The sequence below is a fragment of the Leiobunum rupestre genome, chromosome 3, assembly GCF_980474605.1.
Source record: "Leiobunum rupestre chromosome 3, qqLeiRupe1.1.hap1, whole genome shotgun sequence".
In the NCBI taxonomy this organism is placed as follows: Eukaryota; Metazoa; Arthropoda; class Arachnida; order Opiliones; family Sclerosomatidae; genus Leiobunum; species Leiobunum rupestre.
Window position 1 is genome coordinate 28,635,781 of NC_143386.1, and position 19,792 is coordinate 28,655,572.

General features: G+C 39.5%; 2 protein-coding genes across 8 annotated transcripts in view; both read left to right on the forward strand.

The window, feature by feature from the left end:
- The window catches only part of LOC149951374 (adhesion G protein-coupled receptor L4-like), a 32,148-nt gene extending 25,300 nt beyond the window's left edge, over nucleotides 1-6,848 (forward strand). For 4 of the 7 annotated variants that reach the window (XM_090168009.1, XM_090168010.1, XM_090168011.1 and 1 more), the window contains 8 exons: nucleotides 647-820; nucleotides 1,786-2,013; nucleotides 2,480-2,582; nucleotides 3,480-3,633; nucleotides 4,952-5,018; nucleotides 5,091-5,240; nucleotides 5,296-5,428; nucleotides 6,087-6,848. In XM_090168009.1, coding sequence (XP_090024135.1) covers nucleotides 647-820; nucleotides 1,786-2,013; nucleotides 2,480-2,582; nucleotides 3,480-3,633; nucleotides 4,952-5,018; nucleotides 5,091-5,240; nucleotides 5,296-5,428; nucleotides 6,087-6,608 — 1,531 coding nt within the window. In that variant the 3' untranslated portion in view covers nucleotides 6,609-6,848. The remainder of the gene's footprint in view (nucleotides 1-646; nucleotides 821-1,785; nucleotides 2,014-2,479; nucleotides 2,583-3,479; nucleotides 3,634-4,951; nucleotides 5,019-5,090; nucleotides 5,241-5,295; nucleotides 5,429-6,086) is intronic. The other 3 variants (XM_090168013.1, XM_090168015.1, XM_090168012.1) reach the window with 3 other exon arrangements.
- Nucleotides 6,849-9,381: 2,533 nt separating this feature from the next.
- LOC149951375 (adhesion G protein-coupled receptor L3-like) lies at nucleotides 9,382-17,857 on the forward strand. Its single transcript, XM_090168016.1, has 16 exons — nucleotides 9,382-9,583; nucleotides 9,666-10,049; nucleotides 10,119-10,262; nucleotides 10,333-10,436; nucleotides 10,508-10,753; nucleotides 10,813-10,924; nucleotides 10,986-11,175; nucleotides 11,242-11,388; nucleotides 11,458-11,596; nucleotides 11,663-11,686; nucleotides 11,877-11,938; nucleotides 11,994-12,250; nucleotides 12,316-12,449; nucleotides 13,049-13,134; nucleotides 13,195-13,417; nucleotides 16,446-17,857. The coding sequence occupies exons 1-16, from the start codon at nucleotides 9,517-9,519 to the stop codon at nucleotides 16,809-16,811; spliced, it is 2,685 nt and encodes an 894-aa protein (XP_090024142.1). The 5' UTR covers nucleotides 9,382-9,516; the 3' UTR covers nucleotides 16,812-17,857.
- Nucleotides 17,858-19,792: the final 1,935 nt, after the last annotated feature.

The following is a 19,792-nucleotide window of genomic DNA, read 5'->3' on the forward strand; positions in this document are numbered from 1 at the left end:
TGTATCAAAAATACATATTACATATTTTGCAAGATAATATTTCAAACCATTGATTTATTATACTAAAATGGTCGCTGAAAATTTGTCAAATTGGTCCGGGAAAACCAGGGAAATTCATTCTGGAAATGTTTACGAACCCGATCGTAAAGGTCCAGCCGTGGTACGCGATTTGTTTTTTAAATTCTTGCCCATTGTGAAGTAGTAGCATATGTAACATAATCACTCATAAGTATGCCATAAAAGCATTTTCGTTAATGAAACCTTGTTCACGGGATATGACGTAAATTACGTAACTTACAACTCCGTGACGAAATACGCGTCATCAACTTTACTGATGGGAAACGGAAGTTAGTGAGAATTCCTCGCGCGATCTTGGCTTTGCCCATGTCAAGTTAAGCTCGTGCCTCGCGATCACATGATTTCATTTCCATGGTAACCTTTTCAATAGCGCAAGGATTAAAAGCATTTTTTGCATTTTTGAGTCCGTTCAATGTATGTTCCGCGTGAAACAAGGTCTCATTGAATTTTTTTCAATGGAAATGTTATACAGAGGCATACTTATGAGTAATTATGTTACATTTTAATGTTCTAGATAGATATGTAGTAAACTTCTAGTATCATCAAGTGTTACTGGTTTCATTTGCAGCCTTCTAAAGAATTCCACCAGTGCTACCGAAGTCAATAGTCCCGTGGTCGGCTTGAGCTTGTTGGAGAACAACACCATCTCCTTCAATTTGTCGAATGGAATGAGCTTTGTGGTGCCTCGCGGGAAGAGACCGGAAGCGGACCATCCCATCTGCGCCTTTTGGGATGTCCACAGGTAATTTTCGATCACTTTCCAATATGGTGGATCGAGTTTATGTTCGTGACTTACAATCTACTATAGTCGAAATCACTTACGCGTGTTCACTGGGAAGTTTATATTAGTCTACAATCCTTAAAGGCCTAGGATTTCTTCTGCCAGTTTCCCTTAAAGTTTTCTTCCCGCCGCGCAATAATATTGTTCCTTAGGTTGGTCACTGTGGTAAATATTTGACTGAGCTAGTAACGTCATCACAAGAGGAAAATATCCCCCTAGTGAAATTCTGGCAAAGGCTAGTGACGCGTTAGCAAGCGGACGCAAAACGGCAACAAAGCCCGTAATGTAGTCTGTCTTGTAAATAGCTCTCAGTAAAACTTTTGCATGTGAAGAATAGAAATTGTCACACTTATGTAACAATATATTATACACTAATGGTTATACGTATTCTAATAATACATTCATATAATTATACAAATTAAGAAAATGATTTAATTCAATAATGAATTATACTCGCTATTTGCTAAACACTTCTTTATTGTTGTGAAAATCACTAGCAAATATGCCATAGAAATTTAGAAAAACCAACCCAAAACTAGAGCTCGGGGAAACTGATAAATGAACCGCCAAAATTAACGGCCAAAATTAACGGCCAAAATTAACGGCCAAAATTAACGGCCAAAATTTCAATTAAACATAAATAATTTGAATTGACTGTTTATTGATGGATATTATTCACGACTATTATACGATTTGATATGCAACAAATAAGTTTTTTTTCGGTTAGTTTTCGGATATGGATATAAAAGAAATGAACGGAAAAATTTCCTATCCGAACGCCGAGCCCTACCCAAAACCGAAATCATCAGCGTTTTTGGCTTAGCAAAAATCATACTTTGCCCAAACCGCTGTAGGCTGCCCCAGATTTTGACCAAATATTTTCCTTCCTCTGCCACATAATTTTCCTGGCCTATCTCATTTCGCAGAAAGACCTGGTCTGACGAGGGTTGCTGGGAAGTGCCATCGAACGATAGCCACCAAACCACTTGCGCCTGCGACCATTTGACCAATTTCGCCCTGTTGATGGACATTCACGGAGTCGTGAGCGATTTCTCGGTCGGACATTTACAGGCGTTGACCTACATCACTTATGTGGGCTGCGGCATCTCCATCTTGTCGCTGGCTATTTGCGTCTTCTTAACCACTGCTATTAGGTGCCAGGGGCCCTTTCGTTTGATCCTTAAGAGGGAAGAATACAGTAAAAGACTCTTTTTCGTTCAAGCTGAACGTTTCTGTTTTAACAATTACATCATTGAATTACATTTTTATTATTAGGCTGAAACTTCCTCTACTGCTTAAAATAATTTTGATAATTCTAATGTTAATAGTTAACGAGATATAAGTTCCTAACTAAAGGGTAGTTTGGACGCTTGCCCAACTTGATTAGCTCCGGGGGTCCGAATTAAAACGTAATAACCTAATTACTTTTCAATTTAAAATTGTCAAAATTATTTTAGTCCCTAAACAATTAAGAGGCTGTTCTACACTTAAATCTTAATTTTATAAGTTAAAATACAAAATTAAGATTTCAGCTTGAAATAGCGCGAAAGTAGACAATGGCCACTGTAGTCTTCCCCTTTAAGTACTTTGAGACACGTTTTAAGCCTTTGTAACTTTCAGACAGTTGTGGTGCATTCGTAACACCATCCATCGTAACTTGGCGTTGTGCTTGCTGGTCGCGGAAGTGCTTCTCATTTCCGGACTGGAGAGAACTGAATATAAAGTAATTGTATTTGCTTGGTTATCATTGACAATCTTTATTATGTGGAGGGTGTCAGCTAGGAGCAACAAACACAGCTAGACGCTTTAGGAAATTGTCTCCCCCCCCCCCCCGCCCGTTAAACGTTCAGCGTAAAGGTTCGTCCAATGAAAATCGTACACAACACTGCGTTAGTGTGTTTAAAGGTTAGCTGCGTTCTCCTTGTGTTTGTGGCTCCTAGGTGGCAGCGTGGTTAGCACTTTTGCCCCGCAGCGATAGGAGCCGGGTTCAATCCCAGCTTGTGGCACTGGTTGAAAACTCGGAATTACTCCTTCCGCGCTGAGTTTAAACCTTAGCTAAACTTGTTTCCCTTTCGCTAAAACTTGTTGAGATTTATGGTAATAGTGAGTGTAGGGAGCTGTTAGCTCGCGTGGCATCTAGGAGCAATAAACACAGCTCCCCACACTAGGATAACGCAACCCTTCAAAAGTCGTGCATTTCTTGTGTACGGTTTTCATTGGTTAAACGCTTTAGCGCTAGCTGCCGTCGGAAGGGGAAAATTTGGAAATTGTCTTTCCCCTTTCCGTAAAACGTTCAGCGTAAAGGTTCGTTCAATGCAATTTGTAAAGGTTCGTTGCGTTTTCCTTGTGTTTGTTGCATTAAACACGCTAACATAAATTCCATTGGACGAACCTTTACTCTGAACGTTTTACGGGCTGGGGGGGGGGAAATAACGCGTCTAACCAATGAAAACTGTACACGAGAAAATGCACGACTTTTGACGGGTTGCGTTCTCCTTGTGTGGGCTGATGTGTTTGTTGCTCCTAGGTGGCATGAGGTCCACCTGTTTTAAAGGTATTAAAAGTCATTAGCTCACGCCAAGCTGGTTATTATAATAATCTATGCATTTCCTACTTGAAGACTTTGTGCTCGATTGTGGCTGGCACCTTGCATTACTTTTTCTTGGCCGCCTTTTGCTGGATGTTTCTCGAAGCCGTTTTCATTTACATACTTTTGGAGAAGGTGTTCGCTCAACGAAGGTCCTATTCCGAAAGATATTACCTTTTTGGATATGGTAAGGGTTTCCGTATTTACATTTACTGAGAACACTCGAGACTGCTTTCTAGCCCCGTTAGCATGATCCCCTACTTAAGCCCCTCCCTTAAACAAGAACACTCCTTTTTAGCCTCTTACCTCTAATACAGAGGAAAGAGGCTGTTAATTTCGCTCCTGATGTATGCGGTGGTGGTGGTTGGTGAATAATACAGTCAGTGCCGTATTTCCGCCTAGGCCAACCTAGGCCGTGGCCTAGGGGCCCATCCTCGGAAGGGGCCCTGTAATTACTGTATTCGAAGGCATAAATCTATAATATCAATCGTAATTTATATTGCAGAAATTCCTAGGTAGAAGATTTTGTTTTAAAATTACCAAAATTTCTGCCTGGCAGTTAACGGACGCAGCCTTAAATCGCAATGTTGCATAATTATCGCATATTTAGTCGACGATTGTTAAGAGCTTTTATTTAGTAATATAACCGTAGAGCTCTGACTTCTACGCTGAAACAGGGAAATTCAGGCACAGCCTAATTCCAGGGATAAGAGTAAATGCAGCGCGTGAAAAGTGGGCCCAGACTCCTTATCTGCCTATGGGCCCAGGATCTCTAAGTCCGGCCTTGAATACAGTGGAAGCTATAGGTCGGTATAGGTCCCGAGAATCGACGAATTATCAACGGCACTCAATTTAAATTTAATTCAGGCCTCATTCGATTGGTATTAGTTCTCTCTGTCTACCTATGCCAGTGTTGAGCCGCTGTTTATAATCAAAGGGGTAAAATCAAGAGTGCTAGGAGGATGAGGCTACTATGCTTGTTTCATAATGCGATATAGTATTAGTCGTACCCATCCACTGACTTCATTTTGTTGAAGTCTGCCTTCCTCCCTCCGTAGTAAGATCTCCTACCTAAGCCCCTCCCTTAATCATAACACTCCTTTTCCCCGTGAAATTTTATAACGCTATCGGTTGTAAAAGGTATTTTAAGAAAAGTTAGGTTAAGCTATTAATATAGTGTCTTCCATTCCAAGAATGCTACAGCATCCCCTACCTAAGCTCCTCCCTTAAACTTTACAGCGCCATCTAGTGTCGGTCTTAAACGTTACTTTTTTATCCATTGACACTTACAAGTTAGTCACGCGGAAGATCTGTTTGTTTACTAAATTAGCTAAAGTTGAATTTCCAAATTTAAATTGAAATGAATTAATTACAATGAACCAAGTAGAGATAATAGCTTCATAAATGATATTCACTACTACTATTATCTGAGTTTTCCAAAATAAATTCTTCGTGAAATTATCTTTTGGACTTCTTTGTATAAATTTCCTTTTGCTCCGTTCAAGGATTTCCACTCGTGATAATATCCATCAGCGCCGGTGCCAACCCTTCAGGTTACGGGACTTCCGAACAGTAAGTCAATTTTAGTAGTTTTTATACCGTTATCGCAAGTTGCCCACTACCACGGAAATTTTCATTGGCTAGTTGTTGGTTGTCAAGTGAAAATGGGATGATGTGGAGCTTCGGCGCTCCTGTGTTGATTATCGTTGTGGTCAATTTCATGGCCTTAGTATTCGCGCTGCGTACGGCCATTGTTATGGCGAAGAAAAAGGCTGATGACGAAGCTGCTGCTAGGTAAGTATGACCGGAGGACATTGCGTATTTTTTGACCGACGTTCGTGTGTTCCAGGCAGTGGATTTACGGGTCCATGACTTTGGTTCCTCTTCTGGGATTGACCTGGGGTATTGGCTTTCTCACTTGGAACAATTCTGGCTTTGGAGTGGCCAGTGCCTATTTTTTCACCATTCTCAACTCTTTACAGGTTCGAATATATGATTTTTCTTTGAACGATCTAAGGAATTAGCTTTGTCCCAAAATTCGTAGTTCGATACTTAAAGCTTAAACCTTATAAACTCAACAGATTATTTCCATTTTATCATTTACATGACTTTTAACATCGATTGATTTGAGACTCTAAGCCGTGGGTTTAGTCTTAAGGCCTTGGGTTCCTTACACCAGCTTTGAATCGAACCCTTTATTTCGCGCCAATTCCCACCTCAATAGGCGTCAAACCCTAAACCTAGTCTTTCATTTTAGGCCTTAGTGTCTTTTACCACGCGAAACATTGATACCTTATTTCTTGTAAAAGACTGACTCGCGTACGCATAGGCTTATCATTATGTTCCACAAATGTGCCAGTTAGTCTGAAGTAATTACTGATCGTTATGTGGTGCTTTTCTCATCAGTGTGTGCGTGCGCTCATTATAACCACGAGGCATAAAGCGAGTATTAGGACTAATGTCTAAAGGCCACGCAAAATGTGTGGTAATTATCGAAATGACTATCAGTGAACATAGGAAATTGACAAATTATATGTTAAACATAATTATTAATTAATTAATAAGCTTAGAAACTAAGCCTTGGCTTGATCTTTAACTACAGGACGTCGGGGTTAAACTGTCTTGGGTTCTACATTTCAGGGTTTGGCCATTTTCCTGGTCCAAGTCGCGATGAATAAGAAGGTAAGGACATTAGTTCTCAGGAATCTTTCGGGCAGTTTTAGGAGAGTCACACCGTTGTCCAAATCTGTAAGTTTGCGAGTAATTGACCTTCCACTCTCACCCCGGACCTTTCCGCCCCGCTTCTTAGCTCACCGAGTTCACCAGGTCCGGAACTTTTTCGTCCGTCGTTTAGGGCACTTCCAACCCCAAGACGGCTTCTACGACGTCGGGCAGTTCCAACGGCCACCAACCAGTCAGCTCGACGAATTCTGGTCAAAGTGGAGATTCCAGGGGCAGCTACCGTTCCAGAAGCACCTTCTGCCCCGACAGTCCGGTGGCCCTTTTCAACGAAGTTCTACGAAACAGTCGTTCCTACGACTTGGCCACTGCGCAGCGAACAAACCGGACCAGGGACATCGTCAGCTACGGACCCGATGGAGACGGCGAAATCGAATATTCGGCCGTCATTCTGAAGGTTTGCGATGCCAATTCGACTGCTGATTCTGTGATATAACCTTTAAAAACAGCTATTTACGTCATTTGTGATACGAACGGTTTCCGAACTCTTAAACATTCCATTTTGGGACTATTGAAAAACTTACTTTTATTTTTTACATCATTTTGATACCGGTAGACCAAATATACGGCGCGTACAATCTTGCTTGTACTAAGTACAAATTCTGGTACGGAACGTTGTTTAACGTTAGGGTCTTGTGTGACAATAAATATTTTGTATTTAAATTGTTGTTATGATGGTTCTGTTAAAGGTTATAGAGAAGGGATAAGGTGAAGAGTTGTAAAGGTCAAATATGTTGACCGTATGCAATGGAAGAATATCTTAGCAAAAACTCTGTTCGTTAAGCCTTGTCATGGACCAAGAGACGCTCGAGCGAGTTTTGTTCGACACGCTCTCTTCTGGCTCAAAACAAAATTACGTCCTGCACACTCTAGTGGTTCAAATACGCGTTTTTTTAGTCTTACATGAGCCTAGTATAGGCAAGAGTAAGACCAGTGGCGTAGTTAGCATGGGTGACACCCGGGGCGGATATCATGGTCTCTAGTTTGTGTAAGTTTTTATTTTTTTCACGGTCGGGTGTCACCCCCAAATAACGCCCAAACGGGTGGCACCCGGGGCGGACCGCCCCTGCCCCCTTAGCTACACCACTGAGTAAGACTCCCGTGACCGGTACAGTTTCCGCCGCCGTTGGGTGGACGGCGGTTATCCTGCCCCCTTAGCTACACCACTGAGTAAGACTCCTGTGACCGGTACAGTTTCCGACGCCGTTGACTTGTAACGGGGAAAAAAACGTTGGGTGGACGGCGGTTTTTTTGCCTTCAGGGTGACCATTCTTCCTTTATTTTATAATTTTTCCTATATTTTAATGCTTTCCTTTATTTTCCTATAATTTAACCATTCTTCCTATATTTTCCTATAATTGGATATTATTTTGTATTTCGCGCGGTTTTTTTCGAATTTCCCGCGGGCCTAGTTCGCTTTTCGTAATTCAGATGTAGTAAATCACTTTGATAAATTGTAAACTGCTTCTCTAAAGAACTGCACTGAACGGAATTAAGAATATCATCGTCTGCTTAAAAGGAGTTACTTTTATATTAACACACATTTAAATTTGATTTATGGAAATTTTCCTATATTTTCCTATATTATCAGAGATAATACTCCTATATGCTCCTATATTATTAAAGAAAATACTCCTATATTCTCCTATAAATCGAATGTTGAATTTCCTATATTCCTATAAATTGTTTGGGGTTTTTCAGAGGTCACCTTGGGATGGTTAGAACAACACATTTCCGAAAGGGGCGCTAAAAGCCTGTTGAAGAGCAGGGCGCCAAATTCAATAACCAAGCAGTACCCAAATCATTCCTACGCCCCTAGCGCCCCCTTTTATCTAAAAAAATTCCAGCAACCCGATGGTCTTCGCCTTAAATTATAATCTCACGTTAATATTCCACGTTTTATACTTGTTCGTTGAGATGCCTTACTAGTTGCTCCTCTACCAGTTTCTCGGTCTCTGATAATTAGTTTAATGGTCCTGTAGCCAGAATTTTGTTTCGGGGGGGGGGGGCACGCCATTGAAAAAAGTAAAAATTAAAAATATTTGTACGTACGACAATACGTTTCGGCGGGGTGTGCCCCCTGTGGGTTAAAAATCCACCGACGGCCGTGCAGAGGGGGGGGGGGGGCAAAATCCCCGGGGTCCGTAGCTATACGGCCCATCGAAGAATCTCAAGGGGGGAGTGCAAATCGAAGGGGCCCGCGAGTAAGTTTGACCCCGGGCCCCAGGATACCTCTGTACGGCCCTGAATACACCACTTCCAAATAAATGATAACTCGTCGGTCCTACGCCTCGGCACTGATCTCTGCAAAGTCTGCATACACTCCTTACGATGAAAGGTAAAGACAGTCTGAAGTGTACCTAAAATGTGTGGTCATGCTAGAAATGGCTTTACAACGCGTATATAATAGTAATAATAATAATAATAATAATAATAATAAATTATTTAAAGCCGGGTTACAATGCGTACGAGGGTGGTAACAAGCCCTGCAAGCCCCGCGAGCCAACACCTCTATACACTAACTATTACCGTTAACTTCAACAAGTTTTTATAGTGTCGGTAGGTCACAGCTAGAGCCGGGCGCCGCCGATCCAACGCCGCCGAGTCATTTACTTTTCAGCGCGCCGCCGATAAATTTTACTTTCGACGCCGTATTTTTTGAGTTTTTCACTTTTCCTTTTTCTACGTAACTTTATTTTTTTTTTCAAGAATATTTTGAAATTTTCAAAAAAGGGGGGATACACTTTTTCCCCTTCACGCCGCAGCCGCCGAAAAGAATCAACGCCGCTGAGGATTTTCGAAAAATCGGCGGACCGGCCGCCGCTGTGTGTTTTTCGCCAAACGCCGCCGCCGACCAAAATCAAATCGGCGCTAAGCTCTAGTCACAGTCATTCAGCTGGCCTGATAATCAAGTCTTTTTGAGGAAGAATCATACACTTCCAGGATATTTCCTAAAAATCCTAAAAACTGTAGAATCTTATAGAATCTATAATCTCCTCGGAAATTCCTAACTGCTCAACAGTGTAAATACAAAGTTCCACCTTCGGAAATTTCAACGGACGCTGTAAGAACAATGCTAAAAGCTCCCCTTGATCGATGTCTCATCGCGGAAAATGTACCCAAGCTCTTAGCTACACCTACGTTCCTCGATCTAATATAAAAGCAGATTAGATAAAGAACTTCGGCTTAAGATAAGGCAAATTGAAATAGCGAATTTTTTCGAGAGGTACCGTTCCTTCGGCGTATTTTTAACGTACGCTTGACTGGCCATGCTAATTTCCAGATTAAGTTAACCGTTATTACTTTGATTACTTCGATAAGTTAATTAGAAATGAGTGTCGGATTTATAAACTTGACTCTGGCCGCTGTGGTCTTGATTGTACTCCGCCTTGAACACGGTACGTTGTAATTTTTCTTAAAATTGACCACTCCTAGTAACTTACAGGCGCAAACGCACTCGCGATTCCTTTTCAATTGTAGCCGCGAGTTCCAAAGATTTTCCTAAATGGCAGTCGTTTTCGTCGCCGAGACCCGGTGTAGGGGGTAACTACCAGCAATCGGACCAAATCTACAGTCTTCACTCGACGCCCTTGTCCTGGAACCAAGCAGCCGAGATATGTCACAACGAAGGCCGGGAACTGTTGTGTTTTGGAAATCGGACAGAGATTGTGGACGTATTGAAGGTTTACTTGGAGACATGGGGCGGTGTCGAGATGTGGATTGGAAAGAAGGACTGCAGGATCTTTCCGTCGCAACCCTGCGCTTCCTTGTCCATCAAGGACTTTGGAAAACCCAGCGTTCATTGGTCGTTTTCCTTCAACTGTTCGAAAAGTCTTAATTTCATTTGCAAGAAACATATTGAAGGTAACTCTAAGAGGTTTTGCTTTTCTCGTTTGTTGACGTTGTTAATTTTAGTTTTTGGTGTTGTTTAAGAAACAACTACAACAGACCCCATGATGACGTCGGCCCAACCCGATCGCAGCGTCGTCTGCGAGGGAGTTCGGCGTAGGGATATCCAATGGCCAACTTCGGTTGGAGGGACCACGATAAGAATAGAATGTCCACCTGGACAGATAGGTAATTATCAAGTTATTTGCCTCGCGTGTGTATCTCAATCAGACCAACGTTGGAAAATACTCGGGTTTAGGTTTCGCTTACTGGACATGCAATACTGATAAAACAGACTGGTACCCCGAGAACCCCAATTTGAGCGATTGTAAGACGGTTCAAATGTCTAACGTCTTGCGAAAGGTAAGTGTCAATACACTACAGAAAGCTATCTTGAAGTAGAGACAATGACGGTTTAGTTTCGTGTCGCTCAGATGCCCATAATAGACATCGCGCAAACTACGAAAGAACTGCACCAAACTATACAGAATTTAAGGTACGGTGGTGACGTCACCATGGCCGTTGAAATTCTGAACAAAGTGGACGATGTCTATTACTCCCAAGCTCCCACGATGACCCCGGACAGAAGAAGGCAAGTGATCGACGAATCATCCACCGATATCATACACACTTGCGACAAATTAATAATTACCAAAGAAGCTTGGGAAGATATACCCGTGGTACGTATATCTTGATATTACGCTTAAGCCGTCATCAAAATGTGGCATAATTGTTCCAGGAGAAGCGTCTTGATACGGCCAATAAGTTCTTGACAGCAGTGGACGAAACGGGAGCTTTATTGGTCAATAATTCCCTCAACCCTGACACTCTTATAGAAACGGACAATGTCGGTACGTTACAATTGTTTAGTTTTTATCTCTTCGTTTCTTTAGTATCGTTTCCGTCTTCTAGTACTTAAGGTTGTACGACCAGGATATTCCAATTCGGGGACAATACAGTTCCCCGTGGACAGAGTTTGGCAGAAGAAGCTAGCCCGAATTTGGGTACCTGTCTCGCTGCCATCCACCTTCGACAATAGAAGTGGGGTCATATTCAGTTGGTACTCCGACCTGAGAAGCTTACTTACACCCGTAGCTATGGAGTAATTGAGTTTTAATTACTTTAAGTTTTCTAAGGATGAGTATGCTTAAGAAATATTTTACCATAGCTCGCGGAACAGTCTTGTCATCAACAGCGCCGTCGTCAGCGCTAAAGTGAGCGGTTCGTCCCCATTGAATGGTAAGGTCGAAATTCTACTGGAACACTTGGACGAAGAGGGTTCCAACCCGCAGTGCGTTTACTGGGACACCGAAACGTAAGTTACTGGTCGAATGTCTAAGATCAAATTGAAAGTGTCACTAGAGTAGTTTCGCTTCTTTAATAGTTTAAAATGGAGCTCGGACGGTTGCCAGTTGAAAGATTCGAACAAGACCCACACCAGGTGTTCTTGCACGCACTTAACCAATTTTGCCATCTTGATGGACATTCATTGTTCCACTTGCGATCTTCCTTCCATTCATGCCGTAAATAAATTATAAATTCCCCCATTAAAATTAATTAATATTAATTAAAATATTTCTTTTGACTAGACGGGACTTACAATTGTTACCATGGTAAGTAAAGTAAATTATAGATTTACTATAATTTACATTAAGTATTATTTAATAAAAAATAACTAAAATTAAGTATATTATTTATTAGTTAATTAATTTATAAAAAATAATTAGTTCATTATTTGTTTTGCCAATTAAATAAGTATATAATGAATTCATTTTTAATTAATTCATATATGCTCTGTTTTAGACTGGATGTCTCGTTAGCTTATTTTGCTTATCTATTTGTATAGTGATCTTCACTTGGTTCAGGTTCGTTATTTTTTATTTTTCATCGTTCCAAGGCTTAACGTACGTTTTGCTGTAGATCTTTATGGGGAATTCGAACTACAATTCACCGAAACCTGTGCATTACTTTGTGGTTCGGCGAAGCCTTGCTGTTAGCCGGTCTTGATAAAACTGAGAATAAAGTTGCCTGCTCTATCGTGGCCGGGTTTCTCCATTACTTCTTCTTGTCGGCGTTCTTCTGGATGTTCTTGGAAGCCTTCCATATCCTGCTATTGGTCATTCACGTCTTCACACCCAAGAGATTGAAGGTCATCCAGTACTATATTGCTGGCTATGGTAAATATCTTTTAACGGGCCTTAAGTTTCGCAACCAGGTATTTCAATGTTCGCCAACCATTCAGGTGGTCCCGCGGTAATTGTTGGAATTACGGCCGCCATGCGACATCAGGATTACGGTACTGACCGTTATTGCTGGTTATCGACTGAAAATGGTACCATCTGGAGCTTCGTTGGACCAGTAATGGTCATCATTGCTGTAAGAATCTGATAACTTTTCTCTGGAAATTATTCTTTGATTGTCTAAGGAACATTGGGGTGGTTTTGATGATTCCCTTAACAATGGACGTGTATTACAACCGAGATTTCCGCTGACATACAAGTTATTTTTTAAACGCGAATTTATGCTTGAAGAACATAATAAATTATCGAAAAATAATCCAAGAACTTCACGGTAATAATTACTTCAGGTTTCTTGCTAAATCTATTTCCTACTATTTATTTTCCGAGTGCACGTCGTCCATTTTTTACGGCGCGTTGGCGACGGCGGCCAGCCAAAGAATTGGAAAAATACGGGTGACGTCGTAAATTCTACTAGTTTAAGCCCCACCTGTTTCTGCCGGTGCATTAGTAGCACTGTCAGCAACGAGGGCTGATCAGTTAGAGTTCACCGATTACGCCAAAATGAGGTGAAAAGTACGCGAAGTAATTTTACGCTAAGTACTTGGATTACGCTGAAATTACGTACTGTTAGCGTGTACCAAAACTGTCAATGACGTCTTAGAAATTCCAAGTGTACACTTATATAATTTCCAGCTTTTACGTTGGCCATTGTAGCTAATAAGTATCGTTTTAAAGTTCAACACTTTAGCGCTGTTGAAAGCGCTGTGGACCACATTCACAATTACCCGTAGCAAAGATAAAACCACCGTGGAAGGACTAAGGTAACTCATTGAGGACAATTCCTCAGCGGCGTGAAAGATAGTGACCATTAACTTTTTCAGGATGTGGGTGCGTGGCGCGGCCGTCTTGCTACCATTACTGGGTATCACTTGGGCCATTGGTTTCTTCTACTTGCACTACAACTCGATCGCCTTGGCGTACATCTTCTCGGTGATGAATTCCCTTCAAGGATTCGCCATCTTCATCTTCCATGTTTTGCTCAACAAGAAGGTCAAGGCTGTCATCAGCAGGTCCATCGAGCGCTCGTCTCTGAGTCGTAGTGGTGTAAGTACTTAAATTTCCCTTCATTTTAATTCGTGAAATACTTCTTTTAGTTAAGATTTATCGGTATTAGTCTAGTACGGTCTTTTCAGATTAAAGCCCAGTTCACACTATACAATTAATTGGGCCAACTAATTGTAAGCAATAAAATTGTACAGTGTGAACAGAAAAATTGTAAACATTGTTCCAACTTTTTCTGTTCACACTGTGTCACACTGTACAATTTTCTTGCTTACAATTAGTTGGTTTCAATTAAGCGGCCCAATTAATTGTATAGTGTGAACTGGGCTTTAGTTCGTAAAATTAGTTATGGAATAGCTAATCTTTTAGATTTAAGATTTTAGATTTAAGCCCAGTTCACACTATACAATTAATTGGGCCACTTAATGGAAACCAACTAATTGTAAGCAAGAAAATTTAATAGTGTGAACAGAAAAATTGTAACCATTCTTCCAACTTTTTCTTTTCACATGGTACAATTTTCTTGCTTACAATTAGTTGGTTTCAATTAAGTGGCCCAATTAATTGTATAGTGTGAACTGGGCTTTAGTCTATAGCATCTTTTTCAACTAAGATTAAAATCAATGGTATTATTTTTTAGCTAAGATTAAAGTATATAGTACTACGCTTTTAGATAAAATAATATTATAAAATATTTAGATAATAGTTGGGTCTGTTGTTTAGCAAACAGGAATTGGATCGGTGACGTCGCGTTTGGAATTCTTAGATTGTATTGTAGTAGTCGTTTAGAGAAAAACGTGATATTAGTTAACGTAATAGTTGAAGACGTAAGGTCATAAGCGTGATATTATAGTTTACATAAGTGTGTCATTTCTACTGAGAGCTATTTCTAGAATTAAAATAATATTTATTGTCAAAGGTTTAGTTTACAACGTTCGTGGGATTCTCGTAGGCCGCCATCTTTAGAAGAATATTTTTACATTTGACGCTTTTTCAGTGCTTCCCAGCGTTGCCAGATCAAAATTCTGAAATTATCGTATTTAACCAAAAAATTATAGATTTTCCTGGAAAATTATCGTATATTTCTTTTTGGCGATAAATTTTAATTCATACATAAATGCGTTGAATTTAGATGATTTTTTAAAGCACTACAGGAATTTTAATTCAGGGAAATAAACAAAATGTCTATTATCATTATTAACTGAACTTAATATGTTTAAAAATGTTTAAAAAAATGCGGTAATAGCTAGGAGTAATAAACTCACACTCTGGACTACGCGTACAGAAAATGTATATCATTCATTTTAAGTAGAAAAGTTATATAAATTTATAATAAAATATAAATCGTTCGTAGGTTTTTAAAAAAATCTAAAGATTATCGTACATTATAGTACGTTGAGGCAGAATTATCGAAATAATGGTACGATATCGTACGCCATGAAAATTATAGTACGCCCTAAAAATTTTGATTAAATTATCGCACTGTGCGATAATTATCGTACGTCTGGCAACGCTGGTGCTTCCACTTGGAAGATCTCATTTCTCCCTCTGTCGGTTTTAATAAATCCCTTTTTATCCCTTTAATTTTTTTTATAAATAAAACAATAATATTTATAATTTTTAGGCCTTATATAAAGAAAAAAATTCTTAAAACTATTTTAAAATCTATTACACACTTCAGAATCCCAGTTAAATTAATTCTTGGATTCCAATAAAGGTAGAGGCGCGGTATTTGAAGTACTAGACCAAAATATTTCTAGTGAAAAATAGGAAAATTCCCAAAATCATTAATTTTCTAAAAATCCCTTAATTTTCCCTTTCTCACTCTCTTCCAAAATAATATCCCTTTTAGGAATATCCCTAAAAAGGGATAAAATCCATCAAAGCGGAAGCACTGCGCTTTTTAGAGAGTTCCCACGAAGAACTCTTCTCAAGAGAAGAATTCCTTCCTAGAATTTTGACGCGCCCCATGATACCCGCGGATAATCTCAACAAGGCCTAAAATAAGCATTTTTTAGAACTGACCAAAACAAATAACGGCCAGCGAACGAACCCCCAAAACATAATTTCAATGAGCTATAAAAACAGTTGGAAAATTGGAATTATTTAATTTTTGTCACTGAATTCAGAATTTGTAGCAGACGAATATTTTAACATAATTATGAGATAAAAAAGGGCCATAAATAAGTAACTTAGTTCAGCAAAATTGGCAAAATTGGCGTTTGTCCATGGATAGTAGATTTTAGAGGATCGGTAAAAAGCCTGGTTTTTAGCCCCCGTAAGCCAATCACACTCAGGGAGTCGTCCAAGGGTATTTGAAAAAAAAACAAGTATCGCTAAGAGTGGACGATACTGTTCGAAAAAAATAAAAAGATAAACACGAAGTACATTTTTACGCCAAAAGGTATTTTTTCACGTTTTTATAGATTAAATATGATATACTAAATATCAGTTGATAGTTTTTATTGAATTAAAAAACCAAAATTAAATATACTAAAATATAAAGCTCAAAAAATTACGTAACAATATCAACCGGGCATTAGATTGCCATTTTGAAATTTGAAGATCACGTGGTACAAACGACCTTGCAAGACTCCCTCGGAGTCTCTCGAGCTGATTGATACGCGGGGGAAAATAAATTGCACTGTGGAAGGGTATCGAAAACCTGTTCTCTTAATTTACTGTCCATGGTTTGTCGATATGTACCGGAAAGACCCGTCAACCACGACATCTCCCATGAGGTCATCACTCATCAGCTATTTTAAATTTTTCACACTTTTTTTGCGAGAAATTCACGATAAATAAATCCCCCGCAGACCCCGCAAACGCAGGAGGGCCACGGGGCTTCAAGGGGCCCCTAAATTCCTATCAAATAATATGCTAGACAAGAGTTTCGTGGGGGCCTACGTTGTCTTGGCTACGTCCAAATCCAAGTTTTAGAACTGCTCAAATTAGCCAGAAATGCCCACTATTTTAGTCCCTGATCTCAACGTAGTCATTCCTACTAAGTTGTAATAAATTCGTTCTTGGAATGCTTATAGAGATAACCTTCTAAAAATGTATCCCATAGACCAAAAGTTCATCGTGGAGACTACCCAGAAGCAAAAAGGACAAAAGCGGCAGTTCGGACTCTCCGGTCAGCTCACCGGATTCGCAGACCATGTCGACTGACCATCCTGGTGGCGACAAAAACGCTCCTCCGAACAACGACTCGAAACCGGAAGGCGGGGAAGAATTGACGGATGAAGATTTGAAGTTGAAGGAACCACTCAATCCCCGAATCTTGTTTTCGAGTCCTAATTCGACCAGCGTCATTCCGGAAGAAAGCAGAGACGAAGTGGACGAAGCGGACGATTCCGGAAGTGATTCGGACAACGCGGAAAAGCCGCCGGAAACGAAGCCATTGAAGACTAAACTTGAAACGGACATTGTGTGATTTTTTTATATCGCCCAAAACTCCTTGAATTATCCAAGTATCCCAATTCTGGTTACATTTATTGACTTGAAATATAAGTTGGGACATCTGCTGAACTCTTGAGCTGACTCTAAAAATCCCTATAGCTATGCAATTGTTCTACTAACGTCGAAGATCGTATCGGACAGTTTTTAAATTTTCAAATTTCAGCTTTTCTAAATTAACTTTTTTTTTACATTTTTGGTACTATAGTTTTTAATTTTAATAAAAAAATTAATTAATTTATAAATTAACAAATTTACACGGTTTGATAGTAATATTCAAACTATTTGTTTAATTATTTTGTTTACTGAATTTTCAAATTTTGAAAGTAGTATATTCTAAATCGTCTGCTAATACGACTAATACGACTTGATTTTAAGGTAACTAGCGCCATCTTCTCAAGTTACTAATAACTCTAAAGTCAATTGTACTATTGTATTCCTACTTATGGTATAATTCTACTCAAGCTATTCTATCATTTATTCAAGTATTTTTTAATGCTAAGTGTTATCAGAAGCATATAACATGCCGTACGAGAGAAGTTTCATTTTTATGGCTAAGATGAATACATGTACCTTCGAAGGTACACCGTATTTCGGCTTAACATTGTCATTTCTTGTGTGTATTAGTACACCTAAAAGTTAATAATTACACTACGAAAAGATGTAAACTACCTCAAACAATATTTACTTAGGAAATTTGAAAAAACCAGCGGGAACCTGCGAATAACATTATCAATTTAGGGAGGTGTAAACTTCTCTTTAAGGTATGTTATTTACTTCTGGTGTTATCAATCTTATCATTCGAACTGTTAAAACGTTAGGCGTACGTGTAAATAATTCACTTTAAAATATACTTTCTACGCGTACCCGTACGCGTTAACAACTGCATGCTTAACTTCAATTTTCATTTTTATTCTTTCATCTTTGTTTTTAAATGCGTTCTCATTAAGGACGAATGAGTCAAATTTATGTTATCTTTTATTACTTGTATTTTACATTAAATCTATGACACTCCAATTTGGACCATTTCGTTTGCTTTATCTTTAATTTATTACTTTTTATCTAACAGACCCTGAAAGCAAAACCAGCGTAACATAAAATACTAGGTGTTTGCTAGAAAAAGTTATTGTACTTCCACGACCAATACACGCTTGTAAACTCCCCACACCTGACGAAAAGGGGATAGTTGAATGAGCTAATAGGCGAAACTATACACTCTTTTTAGAAACGTTTACTGGGCGCCGCCATTATCGTACAGGCAACCGACGAGCAAGCGCTCTACCGCAGAAATTTCATCCCCGAAAAAACCGGTTTTTTCATCACCCTCCCCGTAGACTGTAAGGTAATGGCGGTCGATTCGGGAGGCGCGTTTAAGAGTCTATAAAGTCCATGGGGGCCGATGGGGGCTGAAAAGATGGTAGTCCTAAGAAATACGAACTATTATTCGTTTTATTTTGCTAATGGTGGTTTAAATTTTGATCGATTCGTCTAAATTATCTATTCATTATTATTTAAAACATTTTGTAATAGAAAAGTGGAAGTTAAATGCGGACTACATAAATCTTTGGTTTACTCTGTCCTTCACTGGAAGTAGGCTGACTGCATGGCACACGTGTATTGCAATAAGCCTACTTCCAGTGAAAGACAGAGTAAACCGAAGATTTATGTAGTCGGCCTTTAATTAGCTGTCTGTAGTATCTGGAAGGAATAATGTTTTTCTTTATTGTGGCTGTGAAAAAGGTAGTCACGTGATTTTGTTTTCCCATTTTAACAAGTTGGTTAAGACCAAATTTACTTCATAGTATCGCCTATTCTGGTTGGTCGGTTACCAGTTTTGCATTCTAGCCAAATCAGCCCACTGCAATCCATACTCGAGTCAAGCCAAATCAACTATTTTCTTCGTTCACTTTATAAACTTAATTTTTTCTTGTTAGGCCTAAAATTTTGTTTTCGCGTCAATATAAAAATCTTCGTTATGCCTCGCGAGCCAACAGCTCCCTACACTCACTATTACCGTTAACCTCAACAAGTGAAGCTTAACACCGGGAAAAAGTTCTTACTATAAAAGGATGTTACGTAGAAATGACGTTTCGAGTGGCAAAACCCGGTAAACGCCAATTTTTAAAATTTCGAGCTCATAGTAAATTCATGTACATGTACATATGTGAATTGTACACGTATTGTACAAATTTCAATTCACCCAAACGATTCCCGGATGAGATATAACAGTAGATACCACTAACATTACATTAAAAATTAAAGTTAATCAAAATAAAAATATAAAAATTGGGTTTACTACGTTTTGCCATGGGACAGCCGAGCTACCTGCACGCCCCGAGAAAATATAAAAAGGGAATAGCAACTTTAGCTTTGACAAGGCTTTAAATAGGCCTTTCTATGAAGTAACATTGACCTTCTGGTTTTTATGTTGCTTCTGCGTCACGGGTGACGTATCGATGACGTTTTACTACGAACCTGGATCTAAGAGTCAATTCGACGAGGTGCCCTGTTTTTAAGCATAAACTGAATTGAACTTCTACGTATTTCGTGACGAACGAGCTACATAAGAACAAGTTCAACAAGCGTAGATTATTTTATAGAAAAGCCTATTGTTCTGAAACTAATTTGTTAAGTGTGGTACTTCCAGTTACTATATTTCAGAAGACAAGGCTTACGTCATAATATTACCGGAAGTTAACAGGCCTAAAGTACACGGAGAAGATACATAGATTGAGTTTTTTTTTAAATAGAGCTGATACCCAAGGCACCACCTTCGACCACATAAGCAATGTTGCTTGTGCGTGATCAAGTAACAGGTGGCCGGGTTACGAGGGTGGTGGCAAGCCCTTCACGCCACGCGAGCCAACAGCTCCCTACACTAACTATTACCGTTAACCTCAGCAAGTTTTTATGGGAAGGGGAAACCCCTTTAACCAGTGGGGAGAAAACTTACAAGCT

Excerpts from the sequence above, each read along its gene's own strand:
- LOC149951375 (XM_090168016.1), top strand. The coding sequence starts at position 9,517 with ATGAGTGTCGGATTTATAAACTTGACTCTGGCCGCTGTGGTCTTGATT. Across the intron at positions 10,437-10,507 it reads TGTCTAACGTCTTGCGAAAG|ATGCCCATAATAGACATCGC; the intron begins GTAAGTGTCAAT and ends CGTGTCGCTCAG. Across the intron at positions 11,939-11,993 it reads GTGATCTTCACTTGGTTCAG|ATCTTTATGGGGAATTCGAA; the intron begins GTTCGTTATTTT and ends GTTTTGCTGTAG.